The 27,798-nt window shown below is 37.5% G+C and overlaps 2 protein-coding genes across 4 annotated transcripts in view; both read left to right on the top strand.

Moving 5' to 3' along the window:
- Positions 1–19,114, top strand: part of LOC5569014 (dynamin) — a 59,352-nt gene extending 40,238 nt beyond the window's left edge. Inside the window, exons 11-15 of one of the 3 annotated variants that reach the window (XM_021852359.1) lie at positions 2,026–2,238; positions 2,300–2,393; positions 2,562–2,698; positions 2,767–2,939; positions 18,758–19,114. In XM_021852359.1, coding sequence (XP_021708051.1) covers positions 2,026–2,238; positions 2,300–2,393; positions 2,562–2,698; positions 2,767–2,939; positions 18,758–18,893 — 753 coding nt within the window. In that variant the 3' untranslated portion in view covers positions 18,894–19,114. Of the gene's footprint in view, positions 1–2,025; positions 2,239–2,299; positions 2,394–2,561; positions 2,699–2,766; positions 2,940–17,485; positions 18,565–18,757 lie in introns of those variants that run through there. The other 2 variants (XM_001652619.2, XM_021852360.1) reach the window with 2 other exon arrangements.
- Positions 8,094–9,697, top strand: LOC5565157. Its single transcript, XM_021852361.1, has 2 exons — positions 8,094–8,912; positions 8,983–9,697. The coding sequence occupies exons 1-2, from the start codon at positions 8,442–8,444 to the stop codon at positions 9,448–9,450; spliced, it is 939 nt and encodes a 312-aa protein (XP_021708053.1). The 5' UTR covers positions 8,094–8,441; the 3' UTR covers positions 9,451–9,697.
- Positions 19,115–27,798: the final 8,684 nt, after the last annotated feature.

The following is a 27,798-nucleotide window of genomic DNA, read 5'->3' as shown; positions in this document are numbered from 1 at the left end:
GCTCGGCACAGTGAATCAAATTGTCATCAAAACAGAGGAAAAACAAACAACAAAGCAAGCTCGCTCAAAACCGTTTGTCCCAACTGGCGCGGATTGGGATACAATCAAAAGCAAAATTATCATGAAAATCACAGGGCGCAACATTGTTGCAACCTTTTCAACTCACGATTAATTAGTTATTTTAAACACAAAACCAAATTTCTTTTTTGGATCCTGTTCGACAATGTGGCAATGTTTATCAACACGGAAAAAGTTCTCGAAAATTGCAAAGCGAAGCCTAGAAAATCGCCGCGCACGAGGTGATCGATCATTGTCATATTCTGTTCAAGTGGTGATAAACTGTTATTGCATAAGAAAATTGTTGCAACAAGAATAGGATATGACAATGTCTTTGTTGTTGCGGGTTGGGTGACAATTGATTCACTGGCTCGGCATGGAAGCATCACACGCTCGTGATATCACAGTAACTAGTTCTTCACCGCCTAAGCCCACAACGTTCCGTTCGCGTCTCATGCCTCGCCATCGGAAGCGCGCTGTTTTCCAACTTCCGCTGTTTACACTGCTCTTTGCCCGCCAGTACCAGTATCCGCTCATGCCCCTATTTCCGCTCAATAGAGTAAACATTGATTTTTCGTGTTTTTTTATTATAAACATTTGAACACATAACTTCCCTTAAATGAGCGGAATCTGGTGCACTGATGGTATATCGAATCGCTTGATGAGTGCTATGAGTATAGCCGCCATTAACGCGCCAGTTCATGGATCCAATACGGTTAGGACTACAGAACATCACGTCGATAATTGATTCTGCACCAATTCTGCGGAAGGTGCTCACTGTAGCCACCTTTTCCGGCTGTACAATTAACGCGGCCAGGAATTCCAACAATAGTTGGTTACTACTGGCGCCCGATTAAATAGTTCGGCTATCATTCTGTCCACCATGTGGAAAAAATACTCAATAAACCATCTTAGGGGCGCGTAACAGCTGCAATAGAACACGCTGTTGATTTTCGTATCTCAAAACCGTCATTAGAGATTGAGACTACTTCTTGGATTGGATATCATCCTATCGTCTCAATAGCTGCTAGCTGTTGAGACCTATCCGCCACCCTGTTTCCGTTGTTGGCTGAGTCCAATAATAACACCTCGTCAGTTTTCGTTTCTGAGTGAGACTGATTGCCATAGTAGCTGCTGGGCTGCATCACAGTGGTTTAAATTCAACTATGTTACTTCCGTTGTACCAGGACATTCGGGTCCACCCGTTAAGTGTCCGTTATCTGCTTTGCCGGCACATATGAGACACTAGGAGATTTTCTTACAATCGCTTGCCCTATGACATTTGCTACCGCTACTTCTGCACAGCTTTCTTCTGTCGGATCATTGTATTTCCTGACTAAGAACGTGGCGATGGTCATCTAATGCAAGTCTGAGCTTATCTTGGTAGGTGATTACACCATAGAGTCCAAACGATTCCTTAGGCATCTTGGGGTAATGAATGAGCTTGTCATCTCAACTTCACCAGCCACATTAAATATGACTGTAACGTAACATCTACGACTATAGCGGCGCTTTTGAAGATGATGTCTAATAGCTCTGCTGTAATTTCCAGCAAACGTAAGCTCCTGGCAGCAGTGGCACTATCCATACTTAGATATGTAGGACCAATCTGGTCAAAAGCGCCCTGAACGAACAGAAACCTAAGGCAGGTGGAAAGCCCATCAGAACTTCCCATTTAAACTTTTTTTTTTACGAATTTTACCACCGATGCGTACATCTTGGGCGTAAACAATACCATCCAAATTTTTATCAGTTATTTAACCCCAAATGGAACCGGAACCAGAAAGCGGAAATTTGATTCCCAACAGACGTTTCAAGATTTGTAAATACTTTGTATTCGAAGTTGTTTTCTTTATCCTAATCCAGTAGTTTATAGTAGTGTTTTTGATTAGTTTTGTTTCCCGCTAACACCATAGTCGTCAACGCAATACGTGCAGCTGATCGGAACACTATTGTTTATTCTTATAGGAGTCCAACGATGTAAGCCAGACTAGCTCGCTTGACCCACAACTGGAGCGTCAGGTTGAAACAATTCGTAATCTGGTTGACTCGTACATGAAAATCGTTACAAAAACTACTCGCGACATGGTACCGAAGGCTATCATGATGCTTATCATCAACAATTGCAAAGACTTCATCAACGGCGAACTGTTGGCACATCTCTATGCTACCGGAGATCAGGTATTAGCGAGTTTAAAGCTATGACAATGTATTTGGAAGTAATTAAAATGTTCGATTTCAGGCATCAATGATGGAGGAAAGCCAAGAAGAAGCTCAAAAACGAGAAGAAATGCTAAGAATGTACCACGCATGCAAAGAAGCACTCAGGATCATTGGTAAGTCACATGTGATTGTAAACTATCATATTTACTATCATTATTCATCGTGTGTTCGAGTTTCCTGTAGTTATCTTTTGTATTAAGTATGTGCAGAGGAAGCTACGATGTTGATAAATCCTTTATATCATTGATTATTTAGTATTAACATTATGTTTCCCATTTTAGGTGATGTTTCGATGGCAACCTTCTCGACACCTGTCCCACCTCCTGTAAAGAACGATTGGCTTTCGAGTGGTCTTGACAACCCTAGGCTATCTCCTCCCAGTCCGGGAGGACCGAGGAAAAATGTACCTGTACAACAGGTAACATATCACCCAGCCATCCTAAAATAGATAAATAAATCAATCTTTTTTATACCTTTTTCACACAGGGCTCGTTGGGATCAGCTGGTGCTCCTGCAGGCGCTGGACGCGGACCGCCACCAGCTCCCACGAGCGCTAGGCCAGCACCAGCCATTCCTAATAGGCCTGGAGGAGGTGGCGCTCCTCCTCTACCGCAAGGCAGACCAGGTGGTCAAGCCCTTCCTGCACCTCTCATTCCATCGTAAGTCAACCTTTTTTTCTCTAGACGTACATTATTTGTTTTTTATTTATCTTTAATGTGATACCGTATTCTTGCTAGTCATGTATTCAACCATTCTCGACATAACCGAAAATTTATTTCGTATCCTCTGCCTCCTAATTACAAAAGACTCTACGTTAAAATCACTCTTATAAAATAACATAATCAATTTATAAAGAGTTATACTGCCGTGAATCGCAAGTCAGTCCCATCTGCATTTTCGTCAAAATTGAGTTGAGTTCAGTTTTCAACTCTTCCAATGCTCTTCCAGCTGCACTAATGAAATAATATGATTTGTTCGGAAAAATTAGGAAAAAACAACAAGTCAAATTGTCTCATAATGAACAGTAACCGCATATCAGTCCCACTACAGACTTCCGCATCGTAGAACACAAAAATGTAACTTGTTTTGATCATCTTTATATTTTTCTCGGAAAGATGTCGTAGTGAAAACCAAGTTGTGAAAGTTTCATTAAGATTGCAACATGTTCCAAACCTCTGGAATTTTTTGAATATTCGTATGGTAAATGAGTTTGAAAACTTCACAGCCCATTTTCTCAATGCCTACTTTTTACATATGGGACTGACTTGCGATTCACGGCAGTTTTCTCAATGCCTACTTTTTACATATGGGACTGACTTGCGATTCACGGTAGTATACATTATATATACTGCTGTGAATCGCAAGTCAGTCCCATCTGCATTTTTGGCAAAATTGAGTTGAGTTCAATTTTCAACATATCTTCCAATGCTCTTTCAGCTGCACTAATGAGATAATATGTTTTGTTCGGAAAAATTGTGGAAAAACAGCAAGTCAAATTGTCCCATAATGAAATGTAACCGCATATCAGTCTCACTACAGATTACTGCACCTTGTAACACAAAAATGAGCCATATTTTGACCATCTTTACATTTTTCTCGAAAGGATATCATAATGATAAGCAATTTGTGAAAGTTTCATTAAGATTGAAACATGTTCCAATCCTCTGGAATTTTTTGAATATTTGTATGGAAAACGAGTTTGGAAACTTCACAGCCCATTTTCTCAATGCCTACTTTTTACAGATGGGACTGACTTGCGATTCACGGCAGTATACCTTGTGTATTAGGGTCATATTCGTTTAGATTTTAAGTAACTACTATCATATGTTAATTGTTATTTAACAATAACGCAACACATGATATTTTGGACATAAGTAAACGAGTTAACAGGCATAGGAACCTTTTGAATTTATTGAGGTTATGTTTCACATCTCGGGATTTTATGTGTTACCCATGTGATAAAAATATCTGCATTTATGCCACTTCTACGACCTGATTGTCCCAGCCGGTCTTTAGCTGAACCAGGAGCCTCGGCAATACGATAGCTGATGACGCCAGACCCAGAGGGTCAAAGAGTTTGGCGACCTCCGAATACCGTTTTGATTCGTATTTCGGACAGCTCCAAATTCCGGACACTCCACTTTGTATGGGAAACATTTCACAAGAAATGTTCCAATGTTTGTCGTTCAAAAGTTCTCTTATTTTAGGCTCGTTTTAATGAAGGGTGTACGGAATCAAAATGCGACACACAAGAATATTTGGCACAATTTGCACGTTCAACCAATCATCTTCAAATTTTCAGCGAGTAAAATTAAACATGTTATGAATGTTTTCCCTTCTTCTTCTTGGCATTACGTCCTCACTAGGACAGAGTTAGTGTTCAATGAGCACTTCCACAGTTATTAACTGAGAGCTTTCTTCGCCAAAGTTGCAATTTTTTCACATTCATATATCGTGTTTTTTTTTTACAAGGGGGAAATCTGCAAACAGATCCCCTGAGAAGGTAATTCAGGGAATGCGGGGATGACGCACCAAAGACGACCCGCTAAAACCAGCCTATGCACTGTGCTTGAGCAATTTTTTTAGAATTGCTCAAGTGGTGAACAGTGCATCGACATGACCCTTGGACTCAGACCCTTATCTCCCCGGAACCACCTTACGGTATTTTTTCGGGGAGGGAGCAGTGCATATAGCACAACACGTGTAGCAGAAGTAGCCTAGGCAAACTGCTTCTCCTAGCCGACTTAAACAATGTTACAATTGACCAGCCTCGGCAGGGCTAATCCTCTGCAGCCAACTCTTGGTTTCTACTATACCAACTGACACATTTGGTATTAGCCGATGGGTCCATCTACCCTTAGTGGAGTTATCCCATTCCTGCTGCCAGCTTCTGAGCGTTTCCTCTTTACACGCGTCGCGGACTCCTCTGGTACCCCTTTGGTTGAAGCATTGAACATCTTCCTTGATGATGAGCCCGATGGGCGTCATCCCGGCTATGATGCACTCGGCCTCTTTAGATGGGTCTACCACAAAAGGCCGAATAACAAAAGGCCGAATCACAGAAGGCCGAATCACAAAAGGCCGAATCACATAAGGCCGAAACCTACAAAAGGCCGAATCACAAAAGGCCGAATCACAGAAGGCCGAATCACGAAAGGCCGAATCACAAAAGGCCGAATCACAAAAGGCCGAATCACGAAAGGCCGAATGACAAAAGGCCGAATCACAGAAGGCCGAATCACGAAAGGCCGAATCACAAAAGGCCGAATCACAAAAGGCCGAATCACGAAAGGCCGAATCACAAAAGGCCGAATCACAAACAAAAGAAACATACTCTAAAAAAAACGATTGAGAATTATTTCTGCAGTCAAATGATTCCAAAGTTTGAGGATTAAAACTTTGAGCATAATTAATATCAACTCACTGTAGAATATTTACGTTAGTAAATCCATAAAGAATTGCAAGTGCGTACTTGAAGTTCGGACATTCGAAATAACGAATATCGAGTTTTTGCTTACTTTCGGCACTCGATCTTCGGACCATAAATATAAAAGACGTCCTCTGTTTGCGTTAATCAAAGCAAACGCTTGGATTAATGTTTGTTTGAAATCAAAACATAGTGTGCTTACTAATGAAAATTAAAAAATGGACCTATGCACGAGTTCACTAATTTGACGTTTGAGCGGTGCCGAATTCACTGGTTTCCATGGTCACATAAATAACACGGCACCGCTAAAACGTCAAATAATGAACCCGTGCATAGGTCCATAGTCAAATCTCAGTTTCGTCTTTTCCGAATAATGAACTCCTTCGAAGAAAATGATAAATCAAATTCAAGCTAATGGCGTTGCAAGTATTTACCCGGTTTAATGCAGACAGCTGCAAGTTTTAATGCAACTAGCTTTATGGAAAAGCATCATGTAGAGGATGCTTTTCCGTAAATTGTCCAGCGAGCGTTAGCGAGTGCGGACGACAATCGAAATCTAGTTACATAAAAACTAACTTTGCATAAAAACTAGGTTTCGCTTGCCGTCCGCACTCGCTTACGCTCGTCGGACAAATAATAGAAAAAACATCATTTGTTTGCATTAAGCCGGGCAAACGCTTGTAACGCCGTTTGCCTAAAAAGAATCTTCTTCGAAACTCAGGGACTCCCATAACCATATTTTTCACATATCGTTCGTGATCAAAAATCAAATCGTTAAAAGCAAGAGTACTAAAAATAAGTAACTATAATTAATACTCCTCTCGTTTTGTTAAATTCGCAGGTATTTTGATAATACAGTTGTTGCAAACTAACCACACTAAAATAATCAAATTACAAAATTGTCCACCCAGCTGAGTGGATCTTGACACCCAAAAATACAAAAATGCTGGACATTTTGATAAAACCAGCGTCACTAGTTTTTTATTAGTCCTAATTTTAATCTAACCGTTTCTAACCCAAAATTGAATAACTTTTTCTTAACGTGCACCGATCAAGCAAGTGAGAAGTCCAACTCCAAAGGATTTGTGCTTCGCTTGACGCGTCTAAAACAGAGCCGCTAATCAACCCAACTTTGACTTCTTTTGACGCAATTCGGCTCTTCCGTGGGATAACCCAAATTTGGGTTAACTGATATATACCGATCATTAGGTTGTTTCCATTTGACAGCGGCAAAACAAACAACTCAGTGCAAAAAAAATCTACCCAGCGTTAGCTTTCGAAGTCTCCGTGATGGGTAAAAACAACTTAACGTTGGGTAAACTCGAAAGAACCCAAAATTGGCTAATTCCATTGAACTTCGACGATGGATCGGTGCATCTCTCTCTGTTTTTGACAACATTGCTGTTGCGAGAGAGGCAAAACAACCCAACCGTGGGTAAAAACTAAATGCAGTTTACCCAAATTTGAGTAAAAAGAACTTATTTTTTGGGTAGTCTGATTTCTCCGTGTAACGCTGCATCAAGTGGATTTTCGCCATTTTCGCCCTTGGCGAGTTTTCCACTGTCAAACATAAAAAAAGAGACAAGAAATAATTGAGTCCGGTTTTCACATTTTTTCTTCGACAGTTTCCGTGCGCATCGGTGTTAAGCTAAGTATGCTGTTCCGCTCAAGAAAAGTAAAAATTTCTGCCCAAGAAATGGTCAAGAAATTTCCTACAGTGAGCTCCATTTGAATTGACATTTCTTTTCAACTGCGTACTGCGATCAAAGATAAATGCTTCTCTTGAGCATTTCTTGCAAGAAATTTCCCACGCATCGAGATAGGCGATTACTTTTCTGTTGAAGTGCATACTTCGCTTTAAGCAGCATCACATTTTTGTTGAGTTTGAATTTGAAAAAAAAATGTGGTTCGGAAACATCAAGGCAAGATGAATAGCAGTGACGAGGAATTTGCTGGATTCTCTGACGAAGAAGATGTGCCAGTATTGAAGCTGATTACATCGCAAAAAGGCAAACAAATGCTAAGTGTCAACGGCACACTCTTCAATTTGAACAAGCAGGTAAAACAAATCAATTATGTAAATTACAATGTACAAAAACCTTCTTATAAAATTTAGGCAAACGAACATTTTTATTGGGAGTGCGCGTCACGAAAACATGAGAAAACCAGCGACACTGGTTGCAAAAGCCGTGCACACTCAGTTGAGCTCGGCTAATTTTCATTCTTTTACCGAGATCCGCACAGCCGAGCGATCAGCAACCTAATTTTAACTGATATGTCAGTAAAAAATCAAGTTTGTTTATAGCAGCACCTTTGGGTGCCGCTGACATCAAACGTCACTTTTGCTGAGATATCAGTAAACGAACTTTAACCGAGATTTGCACAGCTGATCTCGGCATTCTGATTTAAGTGTGTGTAATCACTCATCTCCAAAATGGAGCCCATGTTCTCATTGATTACAAGACCGCTCATAACCACGACGTTAACCCGCTCGATGAAATGGAAAATGAATATAAAACGGAACTGAAACGAACAGCGCTAGCCTCAAGGGAAGTCCCGTCAAAAATCATACGAGAAGTTTCAACGAGGCATGAACCTATCGTCCAGACCAGATCATCGACCCGGGCACAGAAAATGATGATTTCTAGAAAAAGAGCCACCATTAACGCTGGACTACGCGTGGTCGAACAGGACGGGGAATTTGTTATTCCTGACGAGTTGAAACAAACACTGGATGGACAGCTTTTTTTTGCAGAAATACATCCACGACGAAAACAACCGAATCATGATATTCACTACGATATCAAATCTTCGTCGCCTGGCTGCATCACGATATTGGCTTGTTGACGGTACCTTTGCCACCGTGCCTCTACAGTGCCTCTCGGTGCAGTACCAGGATCTCGACGCAGTGGTCCCGCTTGTGTTCATGCTGTTAAGCAACAAAACACAAGAAATATACACATGCGCCTTCGAAGCTTTACTGGAAATTGCTCAGGAAGCTGAAATCAACTTACATCCGAGATACGTTATTGCTGACTTCGAGAAAGCAGTCGTTAACGTCGTAAAAGAAATATTTCCTGACGCTGAATGTTACTTATGCTATTTTCACTTCGCGCAAAATCTAATCAAGCAACTGAGCTTTCGTGGATTGAAATCCATGTACTCTAGTGACACGAACGTGTACATGGCTGTCAAACGGCTACAGGTTAGTATTGAATGTATATATTTAAAAAAATCTACTAACGTTTTCATTTTTGAACTATATTTTTTCCCAGGCACTATCGTTTCTGCCATATCCAAGAATTTCCGCAGCGTTCGAAAGCGTCAAAGGCCACATAACGCAAAAACTGGCTGGCTTTCTGGAGTACTTCAGCGTTACGTATGTATCAGGATTGAACAACAACAAGCGGCCAACGTACCATCCCGCGCTATGGTCGAACTACATTGCCGTGAAGGAGAAGTTGCCGCTGACAACGAATTCACTGGAAGCGTGGCACCGGCGGTGGACAGAAGTTGTGGGGGACAATCATTTGTCCATCACTAACATAATCATAGAATTGCGTAAGGAGCAGAAGGAAATTGAAGGAAGGATTTTGCGTATTACGCAAGGTAATATTGCACAGGCATCGCAAAATTACCTTGACAAAATCAAGGCAATATGCTTGAACGTCGATAATATCACAAACGAAGATTTTATCGAACGCGTTGCTCTTCTGTTGTCAACGAAACAAAAGAGGGTGTGAACAAAAACCCCAAGTTTCGATTTTTATCACCATTTATTTTATTGATTTTATAAGATAAACTGTTTTTTTTGCCATATCGTTATTGATTAGATAAAAGTACACAAAACAACAATATCACAGAAGAAATGCGGGTAGAAAGATCTATCATGATTATTTCTCTGTAAAATTCTGATATCTTTTGCTTAGAAACAAAACAAAGCTGTATTTGTTATAAATAAAGTCTTTCATCGATGATTTCCTAAACAAATCAATATTGTTTTAATTAGTTATTTTCATTAATTCCATCGTTTGTTCCAATATTACATTTCCCTGAAGATCAATGATAATTACTTTCACATACATATTTTACTAATTTAATTGTTATTTTATGGTTCGGCCTTCTGTGATTCGGCCTTTTGTGATTCGGCCTTTTGTGATTCGGCCTTTTGTGATTCGGCCTTTTGTGATTCGGCCTTTTGTGATTCGGCCTTTTGTGATTCGGCCTTTTGTGATTCGGCCTTTTTTGATTCGGCCTTTTGTGATTCGGCCTTTTGTGATTCGGCCTTTTGTGATTCGGCCTTTTGTGATTCGGCCTTTTGTGATTCGGCCTTTTGTGATTCGGCCTTTTGTGATTCGGCCTTTCGTGATTCGGCCTTTCGTGATTCGGCCTTATGTGATTCGGCCTTATGTGACTCGGCCTTATGTGATTCGGCCTTATGTGATTCGGCCTTCTGTGATTCGGCCTTCTGTGATTCGGCCTTCTGTGATTCGGCCTTTTGTGATAGGCTAGAATGTCTTCGGCCTTTTGTGATTCGGCCTTCTGTGATTCGGCCTTCTGTGATTCCGCCTTTTGTGATAATCCCATATTCAACATGGCTAGCGAAGCTGGGCTTGTCATCGATCATTACCCCAAGATGCCTAAGGTATCGCTTCGACTCTATGGTGCAATCACTAGACTTCATCCATTCCTCAACTATGGAAATAGAGTGCGCTGCTGTCAACTCTACTTCCTCCATCGATTCACTATAGACCACTAGGGTGATATCGTCGGCGAAGCCAACAATCTTAACACCCGTCGGAAGGGGCAGCCTCAGTACGTCATCGTACATCGCATTCCATAACAGCGGGCCCAGGATTGAACCTTGAGGTACTCCCGCGGTAATTCGAACGCTTTTCTGCCCTTCCTCTGTGTCATACAGTATTCTACCATCAACATAGCTTTCTAGAAGCTTACATAACTGCACCGGTACGTATATCGTGTGGCAGGTACGATAATGCCCAGAGAACTCAAGGAAATTTTCCTATGAATATTTTTCCATGGTTGTTTTATTAAATTTCAATTCCATATCCAAATGCACGAACTTTTCTCTTCAGACTACTCATAAGGTCCTGTACAACACTTGGACCAACTTTTTTGCATGGCAGTCCATTTTTTCTTCATATCTTCATCCGATTTCACTTCCTTAGGATGCTTCCGAAGTGCCTGCTTCATGATGGCCCAGTACTTTTCAATGCTTCGGCACGAAATTGACCTCCTTATACTTGTACCACTCCAAAACCTCTTTCGAGTAACGACACGAGGTCAAATCCGGTCAGAAAATCGTAGAACCATCGTATGACCTCAGAAGAGGAAGTAGACGCTTTTGGAGACATTCCTTTAGGTACACCTGCCCATTGACCGTTCCAGTTGTCACGAATGGGGTGCTCCGTTTTCCACACGAGCAAATTGCTTGCCAAATCATATATTTTCTGGCAAACTTTGACATCTGCTTTCTAACGTCCTCAGGGACATCGAATTTATGATGACCAGTTGAAAACTGGAGCCCCGGAAGTCTGCTTTTACATACGTCTCATCATCCATAACGAGGCAATGTGGTTTCGTCAACATCCATGCGCGTTTTTTACCTACCGCTACCGTATTCTGCCGTTCACCGTGATTAGGCGCCTTTTGGACTTTGTACATAGTCCTTCACGTTTTTTCGCATCTCGCACAAAAGTTTTGGATAGATTCAGTTTCTTCGCCACATCTTGATCAATCATCTTGAGCGCGATTGAGTTCCTTCCGATTGAAAATGTGTTAGCGGTGCAATTGTTTGCTTTTCAAAAATGATGATCAATTTTGTAGTTTTGGGGATATGAATTCCGTTCTATCGGACAGTTTTCTTTTCAACGATATTTTGAACATAGATTGTTCATAGATGCCACAATGAGTTCGTTGGTACACTCAAAATAATCCAAACTTCATTGTTACGTTAAAACATACGTGATTTTTTTCCATCGCACTTTTCAGAGCTACGTGAAAAGTGCGAAATCATAGGTAGCCCAGAAAGAACGCATGAACTTTTGAACTTCGTCCATGGACCAATCACTAATTTGACGTTTGAGCGGTGCCGAATTCACCCGTTCCCATGGTCACGTAAATAACACGGCACCGCTCACACGTCAACGAGTGAACTCGTGCATTGGTCCATTCCACCGGCGCTACACGTAAGAGCTACGTGGATTTTCCGGTAGCTTTTACGAAGCGTTTCAATAGGACCTAGATGGTTTTGCATTAATTTTAACTGTAATAAAGACCAATCTTATTTCTAATAGGCTTTGGAAGAAAACTAATTCCCAATTGAAAAATGTAAACAAACTTAAAAGATTATGATACTTTTATTGTCATTCTGAGCATTTTCCTGTTTCTCCAATTTTGCGAGTTTGGTCTGTCTTGTTGTAGCCTTCGCGTGCTATAATTGATAGAGGTTATAAATCAGGTATAAAATATGAAGTAATTCAGCGATTCTTCGGTATTCAAAGCATATTTACCTTGAAATCAAATTTACACAGGGTTTAGAATTCAGCAGCTTCTAAAGTTCTTCAAAAATCAAGCGGGCGCTATCTTAGGATTTGAGCTCAACACCGAATGTACGTACAATATGCAGATGTCAAAATGAACTTAGGCACCTACGTGAATTTCACGTAACCTCAGTAACAATTACCGGGTCACTATTTGGTGGTTATGAATGGCTTAGTGATCTTGGTCATGTGAAGTGGAGGTAAAATTAATTTGGAATGATCTACGTGATTTTTCACGTAGCAATGACGTTTGGATTATTTTGAGTATAACGAAGAGGAAATTGTGAGGCTCTCTTTCTGATTTTTTATCGGGATGTACAATACACATTGAACAAATTATACTCAAAATTTCAATAGAAAATGGATAAAAAGTTACAGTCATTTAAAAGTGGTGCAATTTGATTCCGTACACCTTTAACGATTTTTTTGTTGAGAGGGCTGGAAATCAAACTCATGACCATCCGCTTATAAGGGATGGTACACAAATTATGTCACGCTAAACTTTGACTTTTTCGACAAAATTAATTTCTCTTTCATGTTGTACCAACGTAATAATAGTAAATGATGATGTAGACGCAGAACAAATAATGACATTTTAAAAATTTCACATGCGAAAAAGTTAAAGAATAGCAGCAAAATATTGCAACTGTTGTTGCTTCTATGTTATCCAATATGATTTTGTTGTTTATTTTGGCAGTTTATTGGTAGCGTCAGTTATTATGTCATGAACACAACATTTCACAAGTTAAGATAGAGCGTAGTGGAAACTGCATGAAAATCTGCTCAAAACATGAAAAATCAGAGGGTGTCGAGCTTTATCCTGATTTCCCCTACATATAAGTTTCTTCCTTCACGATACGAGAGGCGATTGAAAAAGCATTGCCGTCAGAACCCGCAGCGGTTGTGACGGGTGAGGTCTCCAAAAGTTTCACAGGAAGCGAACGATGAAATGTAGATCACTTCATACTACGGATTGAACCTGTAATATTTCGTTTAACAACAGCTGGCGTCGTCGGTTTCTTGGATTTCGTGGCAATATTCTGAAGCTTCACTCGGAAGAACTGTGCCTTTAGCCTTCAATCTTGGGCCAGTGCAAAAGTTTATCCTTTGACGTTTGAGTGGTGTTTGCCGTGTTATTTACGTGACCTTGGCATCAAGTGATTTTGACACCGCTCAAAAGTCAGTTTAGTTAAGTCGTGCATTAGTTCATTAACCTTTGCACGAGTTCATTTTTTGACATTCGAGCGGTGTCGTGTTATTTATGTGACCATGGAAACCAGTGAATTTGACACCGCTCAAACGCCAAATTAGAGAACTTGTGCATTGGTCCATTGCCAGCAAATAAACACTCATTAGCACTCAGAACTGAATGCCACTCGCTGGATTACTAGTTGGACTTTTTATTTTTTTTATTTATTTATTTATTTTAAATTTATTTACAACGAATTCTTCCAATCATCCTCAACAAGTTTCTTGTAAGATTTTTCATGAATTCTTTGATGGATGAATAAATAGCAAGATCCTTTAGGTATTCTTGACAAGATTTTTGTTAAGTTCTTGACGAGATTATTGGCCAAATGTTTAATGGAATGCTTGGGAGATACAATTTTGGATCTACCGTAAGGACACCATTCACCGCTCATGCTCCATTCACCGCTCATCGAATTTTTTTGAAAAATCTGAACAAATTTTCGCAATAAAATTTATCAGCATGTATTAGTATACCAAAATGGATTGTATCAGAATGAAATTCATATGATTTTATATTATAGATAATTAAAAAATGATAATTTTAGGCTATTTTAGGCGGTAAACATGAGTTTAACAATGATTTTATTATAAAAGATCGAAAATTAGCTGTCACGGTTCAATATGTTGTCGTACTATAGTACAAAGAATACAATCAGCCAATGAAAGAAAATTAATTCCAATTAGTGCTTTATATAGGGCCTCATATTTCGGATGAGCGGTGAATGGCGCCCTAAACTTGTATCATTGGCATACATGTCATTCATTACTATTATACATTTTTCACATTTCAACTTTCTTCCAACGTCTAGTGCAAAAAGTTGTAAAAAATATCAAACAGCCGATATTTGACAGAATTTTACATGTTGAAATGAACCGATGCACGAGTTCACTTATTTGACGTTTGAGCGGTGCCGAATTCACTTGTTGCCATGGTCACGTAAATAACACGGTACCGCTCAAACGTCAGATAGTGAACTCGTGCATCGGTCCATTCTGTTAAATGAGCGGTGAATGGCGTCCTTACGGTATGTCAAAAGTATTAGTCAGCTTCATAGAAGAACAATAAAAAGTATTTGAAGATATCGTTTCTGATAAAAACATCTCATCTTGGATTTTTACATGAGTTCCACAAATCAATAATTTCTCAAGGAACCAGCCATGAGCTATGTCTAACGCATAATTTCGAAGGCATTCTCAGAAGGTAATGGATTGGCCCTTTTGTGAAAATATAGTTTCAATTTAGATACACCGAGAAGAAATTTGTTTAATTTCCTATGAATTCTAGTAGGTGTCTTTTAGATATTTCAATAAATGTTTATATCCTTCTGTTCAAACTTTTTTTGAAATTTAAATCGCCTGAAGCTTACAGTATTTAATAAATAAATTGAAAAAAAAAAGTTCATAAATAAATTAGTGTCAGGCCTCCAAATTTGACCATTTTGTATGAAAAACAAAAATATCAAGTCCTAAGATCAGTTTTTTAATGTTTCGGGCAACCGAAAAAAACTGAAATTGGAAAATTGATTTTGAATGGACACCTTAATATTTTTATTATCAATACTTTCCCGCAATATTTTCACCGAGTTTGGTTCGGGTCAGCCACGTCCACGTGGGATGGCTCCGCACATAACTCGTCTATTTTTTATGATGCCGATTCGAACAAAAATAGTGGCCCCTAGACGACTTCAATATATTGATGCAAATATTGATTGAAATCAGGAAAGTTTTATCTGCGTTCCAATAATTCCCCTCATCTCCAAGTAGGGGGGACCATAATCATCAAAACGCCATAGCTTAAATGATAACCTCTCCCTATTAGGGGCTGTCCATTTATTACGTAATTACAACTTGAAGTTTTGATAAAAAAAATCGAATGTATGTTTTAGTGTAGTCCTCACATTCACCCAAACTTTTATTTCATTATATTTTTCTAAGATAGTTTTTTTTTTGAGTAAGCTTTCAACCAGTTTTACGATTATGCAGTATATTTCATTCAAGGTATACTTTGTGTTTGCATTGAATTCTTCATTTTTATTTAAAACTCTGACTTCGACATACTGTATCAAAGAAACTACAAAAGGTTTTGCTCTGATATTTCAGGAATATCATAATATAAGTGTTTACTGTGGAATGATATACAAGAAAAACCTATCAGAACAGGTCCATTTTTTCGATTATTGGCCACCCGATCGCCCTTAGCATGAAGTGGGTCTAACGAGCTTGACGCTTGTTCAAGAAAAACAAGAAAATGTATGCTACAATCACATTTTTGGCCATAGGTGATGTTGTATTCGATTAAATTCATTCCAACTCAGGATTCATGCGGTTTAACCTTTGGGCTGTCGCGCTGTTGTACTTTGTACAACAGTTGTCATTTATATGCTATCATTTTGAAACAAAGATATCTATCGACATCAAACCAAAATGTATTCCTCAAGAATCTTCTTAAGAACAATACTCGACAGTTTTTATTTACAGTATGGCTCTTTATAATACGGTAAAATCAACAAATGTTCATGGAAGTCGCATAATAAAAGACGCACTATATACGGTTCGAGTAAACCACAGTTTGAAATCGATATATTTAAAAATCCAGATAATATAGAAACTTGAAGTCTTTAGTATAGTTGTTCTGGGTGTGAAGCGCTATCTGATGGTACCTCATTTAATTTGGAATTTGACCGCTAGGTGGCACTGGATCCCGACAATTTAGAAGGATGGCGTCTTCAGCTAAGTTGTTTAATAAGTTAAGGACTATTGTTGTTCGAGCTAGTTGATTCAAAATTTTGACACTAGGCGGCGCTAGTGAGCATGGAACATTTGTTTGCAGATATCTGAGGAGCCTGACCACTTAGAAAGATAGTGTCTTCGGCAAAGTAGTTCAGTAGCTCAAAGGCTATCATTATTTGGGCCAAGACATAGGATATTTTGCCACCAGGCGACGCTAATGAGCATGATTTTTTTTGTATTGTGGATACTGCAGAATCTTGACTTTTTAGACAGGTACCTTCGGCAAAGTTGTTCAGAAGCTCATGGACTATCATTATTTTACAAAATCTCGTACTTTAAAGATTAAACAAAGAAAGAATTTGAGCTACTGAACAACTCTGCCGAAGACGCCATCTTTCTAAGTGATCAGGCTCCTGAGATATTTGCGAAACAAATGTTTTATGCTCACTAGCGCCGCCTAGTGGCAAAATTTTGAATCAACTAGCTCAAACAATGATAGTACTTGAGTTATCAAACAACTTTGCCGAAGACGCCATCTTTCTAAGTGGTCAGGATCCAGAGATCTGCAAAACACAAGTTTCATGCTCACTAGCGCCGCCTAGTGGCAAAATCCCGAATTTCTTGACTAAAACAATGACAGCCCTAGAGCTACTGAACAATTTTGCCGAAGACGTCATCTTTCTATCTCTCGATATAAAAACAGTATAAATTGAGTCAACAGTTATTTTTGCAAAATGTTAAAAAACACAGTACACCTAAATAAATACCGAATCGACAAATCCGTGAAGGTCAATTGAACGCGATGTGGACACTTTGGCGTGGATTGACCTATTTTAAGTTTCAGCTAACATGCGACATTAAAGACAAGACTGAAAACGACGCTTTTGTGTACTTACTTTAGCTAAATAGAGCGCAGTATATTTAAAATTAAATAGCATATGTAATATGAATTGCGATAAGACGAAAAAATAAAACATTCATCGAAAGACTACTAAACGGAATATTTCATACACAAATAAACTAATAGCTGTTATATACCATAATCATCAGTGAGAAATGTATTTTTCGCAGAACAGTTAAAAATATTACACATTATAAAAATAAAGCTTGGTCCTTATATATGACAAAATTTAATGTTAATATAAATAAAATTCTCATCATTTTTTAGTTTGTTCACATTCGATGTTTCCTTAACAATCTAACATATTTTTGCACTTTTTTATTACAATTGCAGGCGGCGTTAAACGTACATCAGAATAGTCTTGCTTAAGAGATATAAATTCTAATAGCATAACAACATTATTGTAATCTGGCTCCACATTGTAGTTTCTTCCGAAGGGAATCTGAAAATACAACGTAATTAAAGGCTAAATCATTGTTATATCGAAACTATTGTAAATTCACAGTTGAAAAATAACTACCTACATAACACAAATCGCCTGTAGTACCTATTGTTTCGCTAAAACCATCTAAAAGTTTAATGTACAGCAAACAAACAGTGTTAATAAGTAGCAAAATTACATGTAGATTACGAAAGATTAAACAAAAATATATCGTTCTAACCAAGTGATAACCCTAAAAACAAACAGAAACGATGTGGAATAGAAATATACCAACTTATGCTCCTAAAACGAAATATCAGCTTGTTCCAAGGATAGGTAATTCATCATTACGTTTGAAATGCAGTCATGGAATAGCATTCATCATCAAAAATGCAAAAATATAGCTTCTACTGTTCATTGAGGAATTTTTATTTGCTAGATTGTTACAAAATCAGACAGAGTATAGAGTATAGATAAAGATCAGCACAGTATTCCAAAGAAGTCATTCTGAGGTTGTCAAGTATCAACTGTTTACGAACATTCGAAAAAATAAAACGCTTTAAGTGATAGTATTTTTAATTGTTCTCTAAGAAGTATTCCGTTAAATGTAGTTTCTCTTTTTGTGTCTTATTTTTCGTGTCGATAGAAATCATTGAAATGTTGTTTTTTGTCATTAATTCTGGTTAGGTTATCTCCAAAAGGTATGCTACCAATTCCATCTTGGTTTGCTTCATATGGTGTTATACATCTATTTCTGTTCTTCCAATTATTTGATCTCATTGTTAAGCCCTATTTTGGCTCTTTGAGTGTATTTTTTTTCTTTTGAATAGCATTATGCAACTTTTAGAATACTCGAAATATATATATATATTCAGATAAAGACGGATATTTAGGCATACTCTATAAACAGCATTTATCCATAACAACAAGCAAACTATAGTATTAAGTATATTGTAACATAGAATAAAATAAAATATTACTATTGTGTTCAGAAGGCATCTTATTCTTAACCGACAAACGGTAACTCGTGCCCTATTTAGAAATCTACAATTTTTGCAACTTGGAACCCCCAAAACTCTGTGAAATCTTAGAAATTTTATTTCTTTTAAACTGTTGCCTTTCAACCCAATTGCACCATATGAAGAGAGGGGTCATTTAATTACGCTTTTTATTGATTTCCACAGACGTCCCGGGGGAGCATCAGCCGCACAAGCACTTCCGCCAGGAATGAGACAACAAATCAACCAACAAGTTGGCCAAGTCGTGACGAACGCAGCAATGAACGAACTGTCTAGTGTGTTTGCTAATCGGTTTAAGTAAAGTTATTAGTTCATCAAATTCAAACAAATTGTATTATATACTGTTAGTTAAATAATATCGTGATGTCTATGTATATTGTAATGTTACATGAACTTTGATTGTCAATGACTAATGGTACGAAACACTTCCAATCAATTAAGCAAAAACTCTACACAAATTATATCAAAATTTCGTTGGCAATTTAAATATCGAAAAATAAACCTGAAGTATGTGTAAACTTATCCTGTCTTCTATTTTCTTATATGGAGTTTGAAAAATTATTTTCCGGAAACGGTTTCTCAATAATCATATCCCACATTTTTTCACCTCAAAACTTTTTTAAATAGAAATATAACAGATCATCTTTTATGTTCTTTACTCTAGTACCGTAATTTTGGGGTAACGTTGATCAATTTTATGACAAGTAAAAGCTGACAGGCAGCTTCATCTGAAAACCATACAAAAAAATATTATGTTATGCACTATTTGAAAGCTTATGGTTCAACACTTATATCGCACATCAGGATTATAAAAAAAATTGGCGTTGGTTAAGGTAGAATATTGAATATAATTTACAGTACTGGGACATCAAAGTTTCAAAATTCTGTAACTTCGCAATCGTCCGATTGATTTTGATGACATTTTTAGGAAAATCACAAATGAGTTATATTTTTTGAAAGTGCATTGGCAATTTCGAACTCGGTGATGATTTTGGACTTAAGTTCAAATTTGTTGGCGTACCTAGGGTATCTCATAATGTAAATTATGAGGAAAATGCAAGAAACCTCATCAAAATTTTTTTAAATCAATGTACCTAACATTGATTTATTTGACATAATATATAACCTGATTCAATTTAGTATAGTCTCTATACTGAATAGTATAGTGGTCGTTCCGGGAACATGGTCACCGTTTATTGGTTACTAGAGGGACATTTCCAAAATATCAAGCAGTGATATCTTTCGACAGCCCAAAATTTCCATGATTTTCTACCCATAAGTGAATAAATGTCATGACATGAATTCTTCTGATCATTTTCGGACATTTTGTGACAGGTTCCGATAGGGCTCCAAATGACCACTTTTGGGACCTTTGTGCAGTTGTCGTGTGACGGCTTGAATAATATGATTTTTCGCACAGAATTTTATTTTCATTTTGCAGAGTTTGGTGGGGCAACAAGAGCGCAAGTCAATCCAAAGGAGGGGTAATGGCTGAATAGGCTATGCGGACCGCGCAAACACCATGGAAAAGGGAAAATAGGACAACCCTTCAAGAGCACAAACCCAAAGAACCAGACAACCACTCATGCCGAAACCCTGAGAGATATGTCACCAGCGAGTGAAAAATCGATCAAGCCTTCAGCAGGAGTGGTCACCCAGCTCCCCAGATCTGTGCTTCCATAGTCCTGAAGCCCGGGTCATCTTCACTTTAATGTCTCCATTGTCAAAGGCGAATAATGAATGTAACGCAGAACCCAACCACACCCACTCTTGCGTTCGTTACATGACAGTACTGAGTACACCCGATTCTGTTTTTGCACGGGGGATGCGTACCGTGCAAAAAAGTTTTCAGTTCATAATTTAAAAAACCAAAAAAAGAAAAAAAAAAAAAAGGAACACCAGTTTTCGACGTTTCATGCAAAAATAAGGGTTCGGCGAAAAAAAATGTATGGAAACTTTTTTGCACGGCCGTGTAAAAAAATCCGTGCAAAAACAGAATCGGGTGTACTTTCTAAGGAATGGTTTTACAGCATAGCTGAGCCTTTCAGATCATAAGACCGATGTACCTATAGAAATAATTTGTTTCGAAATTGTCCGCGTGGTCAACTATTACCACAGACAAAAAGACGTCACACTCTCATCATTGTGCATCGACCACCTTTTTAACGGTCGATTCAAAAATATGGTAGGTGGCCAATCCGCCACCCGCAGCGCTCGCATCGTTTTTGTTCGTGTTTGACGTTTACACACTACCGCCATCTGATGGCCTGTCCGCCAAACACACCGATTTAAGCATTGAGCGTACATGTCCTCGTGACTATGATTTTGATCGAGATTTGTTCTAAGTGTTACGTCTGTTTGTCTGTGCTATTACCATACATACCAAACGCTCGCTATGACCATATGCTAACATCAGATTTATTACTGCAGTGAAGCTGCTTTGTGTTTATTAATCATCGTTATTTTATTCTATTTATTACGTGAAAAATTAATATCAAGGCCAGAATTCCTAGAAAGTGAAATATTTTATAGTAGGGGAAAAGCATTAATTTCCGACCTACAAGAATTATGTGCCATTTTTCGGATTTTCATACAAAGTAGACCAAAATCGTATGAATGCGTCGAAAATTGGTGATAGGAGATCATATAACCAGAGACGAATATAGCCGGGTTCACAATGGGTACAACTTTTAGTACTGCATTTGGTTCCTTGGTACTGCAAAAGGTACCCAAGTTTGACAAATCGCAGTATACAATTTTCACGGCATTCTAGATTTTGCTCTATTACCTCATAAAATGTTGGGCAACTGCAAGGAACATGGAGGTCTTTTTTCGTCTTTGATATAATACCACCTAGTCATAGAACGGCATTTTGTTTTATTATTTAGGTGAATGCTACTGATCTCCCTTTGCTCCTATCCGCAACCCGGTGCACGCGCCCTGTTGGGTCTCGAAAAACCTCGTAGAAAATTACAACCCGTCAATTGCATTCCCATATACAGGTCGGACTCGATTATCCGGAGACTCGATTATCCGGGATTCGATTATCCGGAATTTTAGACTCGATTATCCGGAATTTGGATTTTGATGTTCTTGTTTTTCAATTTTTATGCATAAATCTGAGGAAATTTGGTTTTACAATATACAAAATGAATGGTTTTGCAGTTTTGAACGTATTTGGGTTTGGAAAAGTGTTTTTTTTTGTGTATGCCTATCAAAAAAAATTTTTTTTTTCTTTTAAAGACCCCTACTGTTCCTAGAAATAATTTCTGGCTACGACACCGCATCATATAAATAAAACAACGGAAATTAATAATATTTGAGTTCTTTTATCGAAGATTTCAATTTTTTTCTTAGTGATTCGATTATCCGGAGGATTCGATTATCCGGAGTGAAATAAAAATCGATACTCCGGATAATCGAGTCCGACCTGTACCTACTATCCAACATTGCGCATTCAAGGGTCTGACTGTGCTCATAACCCACCCTCAGTTTGTAATGTTCTCGCCAGCTTGAAATTATGTTTTCCTGGAGTAAAAATGATTTCAATGAATGGTAACCCAAGCAACCAATAGTTCGGATTGTACTTAAGCAGTGAACTCCACAGTTCACTTTTGGTATAAATCTGGTTTCAGTGAAACTTTTTCGCTGATTAAGAGTATACTACGGATATTAACAGAACTTCATTCTCAGAAGAGTAACTAATGAACCCATCGTGAACTAGTAGTTTTATTTGAACTTCTTTCCTACTTGAAGGTAAATAAGCAACTTAAAAGAACTCTATGTAAACTGTAAAGTTCGATTAACTACAGGTTGGACTCGATTATCCGGAGTAGCGATTTTTTTTTCATTCCGGATAATCGAATCCTCCGGATAATCGAATCACTAAGAAAAAAATTGTTATCTTTGATAAAAGTACTAAAAAATTATCTTTTTTTCGTAATTTTTTTTATATGATGCGGTGGCGTAGCCAAAAAAATTTTTTTTTTTCTAGGGACAGTAGGGGTCTTTACAAGAAAAAAAAATTGACCAGCATACACCAAAAAACACTTTTTTCAACCCCCCTTTTATTGAATACGTTCTAAACTGCAAAACCATTCTTATTGTATATTGCAATACCAAATTATCTCAGATAGGGTAGGTGTACCAGTTATGGACATAGTGGTTCCCTATTTCGCCATACGTGATTACTTTAATGTCATCAAATTTTGAAAATTTTTGTGCGTCATAGTAGTTAGATTAAAGATATATCTTGATGTTAAAACATTCAAAAAGATTTAAAATGTGAAAGTTATCAAAATTTCACCTATGGCCAAATAGGGAACCACTATGGCCATAACTGGTACACTTTCCCTATATGCATTAAAATTGAAAAATAAGAACATCAAAAAACAAATTCCGGATAATCGAGTCTAAAATTCCGTATAATCGAATCCCGGATAATCGAGTCCCCGGATATTCGAGTCTCCGGATAATCGAGTCCGACCTGTACTTAAAAAGTGAGCTGATTAAGCCTAAACATACCCTTTTATCCGTACTTTTGGTTGCTTGGGAACCGTATTATGCAGTAGTTTGAATAGGCAGTGCCGTAGCGTGGCCTCACGGCGCCCTTGGCAAACCTCCCTCTGGGCGCCCCCAAGCCAATTTTGTTTTCATGATGCGAGTTTGTATGTGATTACCGTTTACGTAAAACATTCCAAGTAATCATGCTACTCAAGCTGTAATTTATGCATACAAACGTAGTACATACTATATAACTACAGTTATAAGGAATTTAGAGTTCAGACGAAACTTTGAAAGAGGGGAACCCCCTTTGAATTTCATTCGAAATTTTTCTCAAGGAGACACAAAACCCTTTCATCTTTTTATATAACGTTACAAAACAAAAGAAAACGCAAAACTAAAGGCTCATATGGCAAAGATATTTGAGTTAGTATTATAAATTAAAACATCAATATGACTCTAGAGGGGCCCTTCCCACAACACTGGTGAAAAAACCTCGCTTTTCGTCCACAACAGCTGCGTGGTGGTTCTGACGGTGGTCAACCACGCGACGACTGGAAGGTTAAATCAACTTTAATTGTATCTATTGACTGGTAAACGAGAAACTTGTGACGATCGACGCGCCACCATAATTCATATAACGGAGAGTATTAGAACTAACTTGGAGGTGATGATTTCGTTATTTGGAGGTTAAAATCACCTCCAAACACTAGCGATTTTGCGGTGGGATGTTGACGTTTGATCACGAATAAAGTACTCCAGTTTTATGTTTACCGTTTATATGCCTGAGTTACAGCTTCAGCAGCATGGTTCTCGGGAAACTAGTGAATTGTCATTAAACATTATTTTTAAAATACTAGAAGGACTACGGTATGAAAGTATTATCGAAACCATAAAAAAATATCATGCTGAGACTTAAGTATTTACTAATTTAGAGAATATTAAAATATTTGATAAATATCAATAGACTGTCTTATACAAGATTTTCTCGAGAACTGTTCAAAATTATCTAAAAGATGTTTTGAAGTAACTAAGCTTCGCATTAATGAAATTCTTCTTGAAATCGCTGGACTATTTAGTTTAATTTTTAGTGTTGGATACAATGCGCTAACTATATTTTTATTTGCTTAGAAAAATGCAGAGGCTTCTAGATATTTCATAAAATTTTCACTAACAACTCCTCCAGAAAACATTGTTTTGTCAAGATTTTTACGAAAAATAAAAACAAATTCTTCATATCCTTTGAAACTGTTTAATTAAAAAAAACTTTTTCAATTTTATTTAGTGAAATTTATAATTTTATTTTCCAAATAGTAACACGGAAAGTAGAAAATTATTTTAATCACTAATAAAAGGCACTTTCGAACAAGCGTAGAATTCATTACGATTTTTTTTTTTGCATTTCAGAGATGATATTGTAATGTGATCTAAAATTGGTTAGTGCTTAATCTTCTCCAGTAATAAATACTTGGTTCATACTAGGGAAAAACTAATTTCATTCTTTCCAAGTCATGTTTGTTCTTTGCGGACACAAAATTCTCTGAAAATTTTGTTCAGGATTATGGGTTTTCCAGGATGTGTTTTTTTTATATTTTGCCCAATTGTAAAGAAGTTTACAAAGGAAATTCGTCAGAAACTCACCTTGCGTCATGTGAAATGTTCAGGATTTTCTGTTACAATTATATACCGTACTCTGAGAACTCTGTGAAAGATTCTATGAGTTTCCTTCGGGTTTTTGTGAGAATTTAATTTGTGATACAGTGAGATTGTCTTCGAAAAAATCACGCACAATAGAATGTTTGTTTTTTTTTTTTGTTGTGTTTAATTTGAATCATTATCAAGTGTATTTGGATACTTCATTATTTCTTCTCAAGATCACTTAGAGATTAAGCAAATAATTATAATGTTAAATTTTGAAATAAATGTATAGAAATCATTCAAAATATAAAATAGTCTTTGGAAGCAATTCAAGCACTGTTTAACTTTTCCGTTATTACGTTAAGGAATTTCTTTTGAAATTGTGACTTAAGAGGCGCCCTTATTTAATAAATCTCTTTCAAAATTCAGCATATGCGTGACGCATTTTGGCGCCCCTCACAGGCTGGCGCCCCGATCGATCTCTCAATCTCTGTGCTTAAGGCGAGAGGGGATCATTGTTGGAGTGTTTTGGATATGGTGAATTCATTGAATAAAAACTATTTACAACTATGGGCCATCTCCAACAAAAAGCTTTCCCATTGTTCCCACTTCAACATGCAACTTCTAATCAACACTACAAAATACATCGATCTTTATCGAAAATCATCGCTCCCTGGAAAATATAAATCCAAGTCCAGGGAACATGATTTTTCGCACAGAATTGAATATATATCTTCTCATATGCTTTCTGTTATATTTGGCCTTACGACCCAACCGGAATAGAGTCTTTTTTCAATTTCCTCTTTTCCATTTCGAAATACCCTAGGTACACCAACAGATTTGGACCTAAGTCCAAAACCATCATCGAATTACAAATTACACAGCGTAACAAAAATGACATTTTTGCGTGTGTCAAGGATTAAATTATGTGTCTCTAGTTGATTTGGGGTCACTGAATCTGATTCCGTTTTCAGAAATGTCCCTGCACGTCACAATTTTTAGCTACAGGTCGCCAAAGTTGTACAAAACACTGGTTTAATCGATGTTTACACGAAATTTAAAGTATGATCAAACTTTTTTGTGATCTAATCCAGCAAGCCTGCAAAATATGACTTTAACTTTCATTTCAGATATAATTTGGTTGAAATTGCACGATAAAATTTAGATTATGTCAATGTTTTCAACATGCATGCAGTCTCCATACAATATTCTTCGTTTCTCTTATATGGCAAAACACAATACATTTCTAAAACACCGAAAAATAACTTTTGAGCATCGATACTATTATGAACTTTGTTGATAAGTATTGTTATACACATAAAGTTTGAGTTCTGTGGCAAATTAAGCAAGTAAATTGCCACACAAGCTGACAAACTTGCATGCAAGTTGGCTGAAATAGTCAAATTTTGCATTTTCAACAGCCAATATCTCATAAACTGGACGTTCTATGATATTTCTTAAAACGGTAATGTACTCAGCATCCCTTAATTAAGTGAAAAGCGGTATTTTGATGCTGGAGACAAAAACGTGTTCCGCAGTGTTATCAACCACGAATCGAAAATATAATTCATTTGTAATTTTTCCTGAAAAAAACATCAAAATCTATCGAATGATTGCGAAGTTACATAATTTTGAAACTTCGATGTCGGCACCCAGTACTATAAAGAATATCAAACCTAATTAATGTTCTTGATTTTAAACTTGAAAAACAACAAGTGTCGCGTCATGTTGCCATTATTTTAAATAATTCACATAAAAAACATTCTTGGAAGCTACACTTTTCTGAGTGATTTTATAATGAAATCATCCTGAACCGCAGAATGCTCCAGCAGGTAGGCTGCTTCCTAATGAAATTCTGGATTATTTAGAGCAAATTCGTTAATTTCGTTTCGGCAATTCCATATCTAGTAAAAACACATGTTTCTTACTTTATAATTAGGATTCACAATTTACGGCTTAACCAGCCGAGCGGAAATTTAACAACTACCGAAAAACTAAGCATTACATATACTTTGCAATTGGATTAAATGGACAAATTGATGTGGTGTTTGCGAAAAAGTTACACGTCTTCTCGGTGAGAATCGAACTAACGACTCCCTGTTCACTATATAGGACGCGTTACCCCTACACTACGAGAGGACTCATGGACGCAGAAATTAACCTGAATTCGGTTTCAGCTTAATAATCACGTGGTCCGCTTTCGCAAAGCGCACCTCTTGCGGAAGAATTAGATGCCCATTCAAACACGATGCTTTCTATTATATATGCAATGCCTAGCCGAGAGCGCATTATTTATTGTGTATTGAAACTTTCTGAAAGTCCACACGCTATTCGCCAAAAACAGTAGCACTGCCTCTCGGTGGCAAGAAATAAATCGTTAATAGAGTAAACATATTTTCTAGCATAGTTCATATGTTTCCATATTGCATACAAATTCTATTTACTATAGAATATTGCATCAATAAACATAGCATTTGGACAAATATCATTCTGGTTGGTGGGTACATCTCGATTTATCCTAAATGAAACTCAACAGAAGATGCTTAACCGCCAATCTTGAATTTAATATGATTGGGAAATTTTGCCAGAGAGCCAAAAAAAAATTATTCAACTCGGAGATCTACCGCTTTTGATGTTTACAGCGTTTTCCCGATGTTGTGCCAATGTTGTGGTGATTTACTTGTATTGTGAAACTGGCAACAATGAACTGAGAGCACATGAGAGCGCATATATGAGTTTTGAATGAGAAGTAGAAAGTCAGTTGGAAGTTGGATAGTTTGAAAATCCGTGAATTTGTGCACTAAAATGTAAGTAGTTATAAGTTCAATTGTAATATAATTAATAATAATAAATGTTTCAACAGCATTGAAGCTGCTCAACAATGACTGCTGTTAATAGGTGTTCGTTCACGGAAAACTAATATCCCCAACCCAACAGCCAAAGTTTGTTGTTTTGTAATATGTATTGTATTTATACACATATTTTTTCAGAAATATGCAATAAACTGTCTTCAATAAATCCGGTAGGTATTTTTATTCATTGACATTCATCTTTCTCTCTTTTTT

This window comes from Aedes aegypti, chromosome 3 (assembly GCF_002204515.2).
Source record: "Aedes aegypti strain LVP_AGWG chromosome 3, AaegL5.0 Primary Assembly, whole genome shotgun sequence".
In the NCBI taxonomy this organism is placed as follows: domain Eukaryota; kingdom Metazoa; phylum Arthropoda; class Insecta; order Diptera; family Culicidae; genus Aedes; species Aedes aegypti.
Note: the sequence above shows the minus strand (reverse complement) of the source record. Positions and strands in the feature narration are given on the sequence as shown.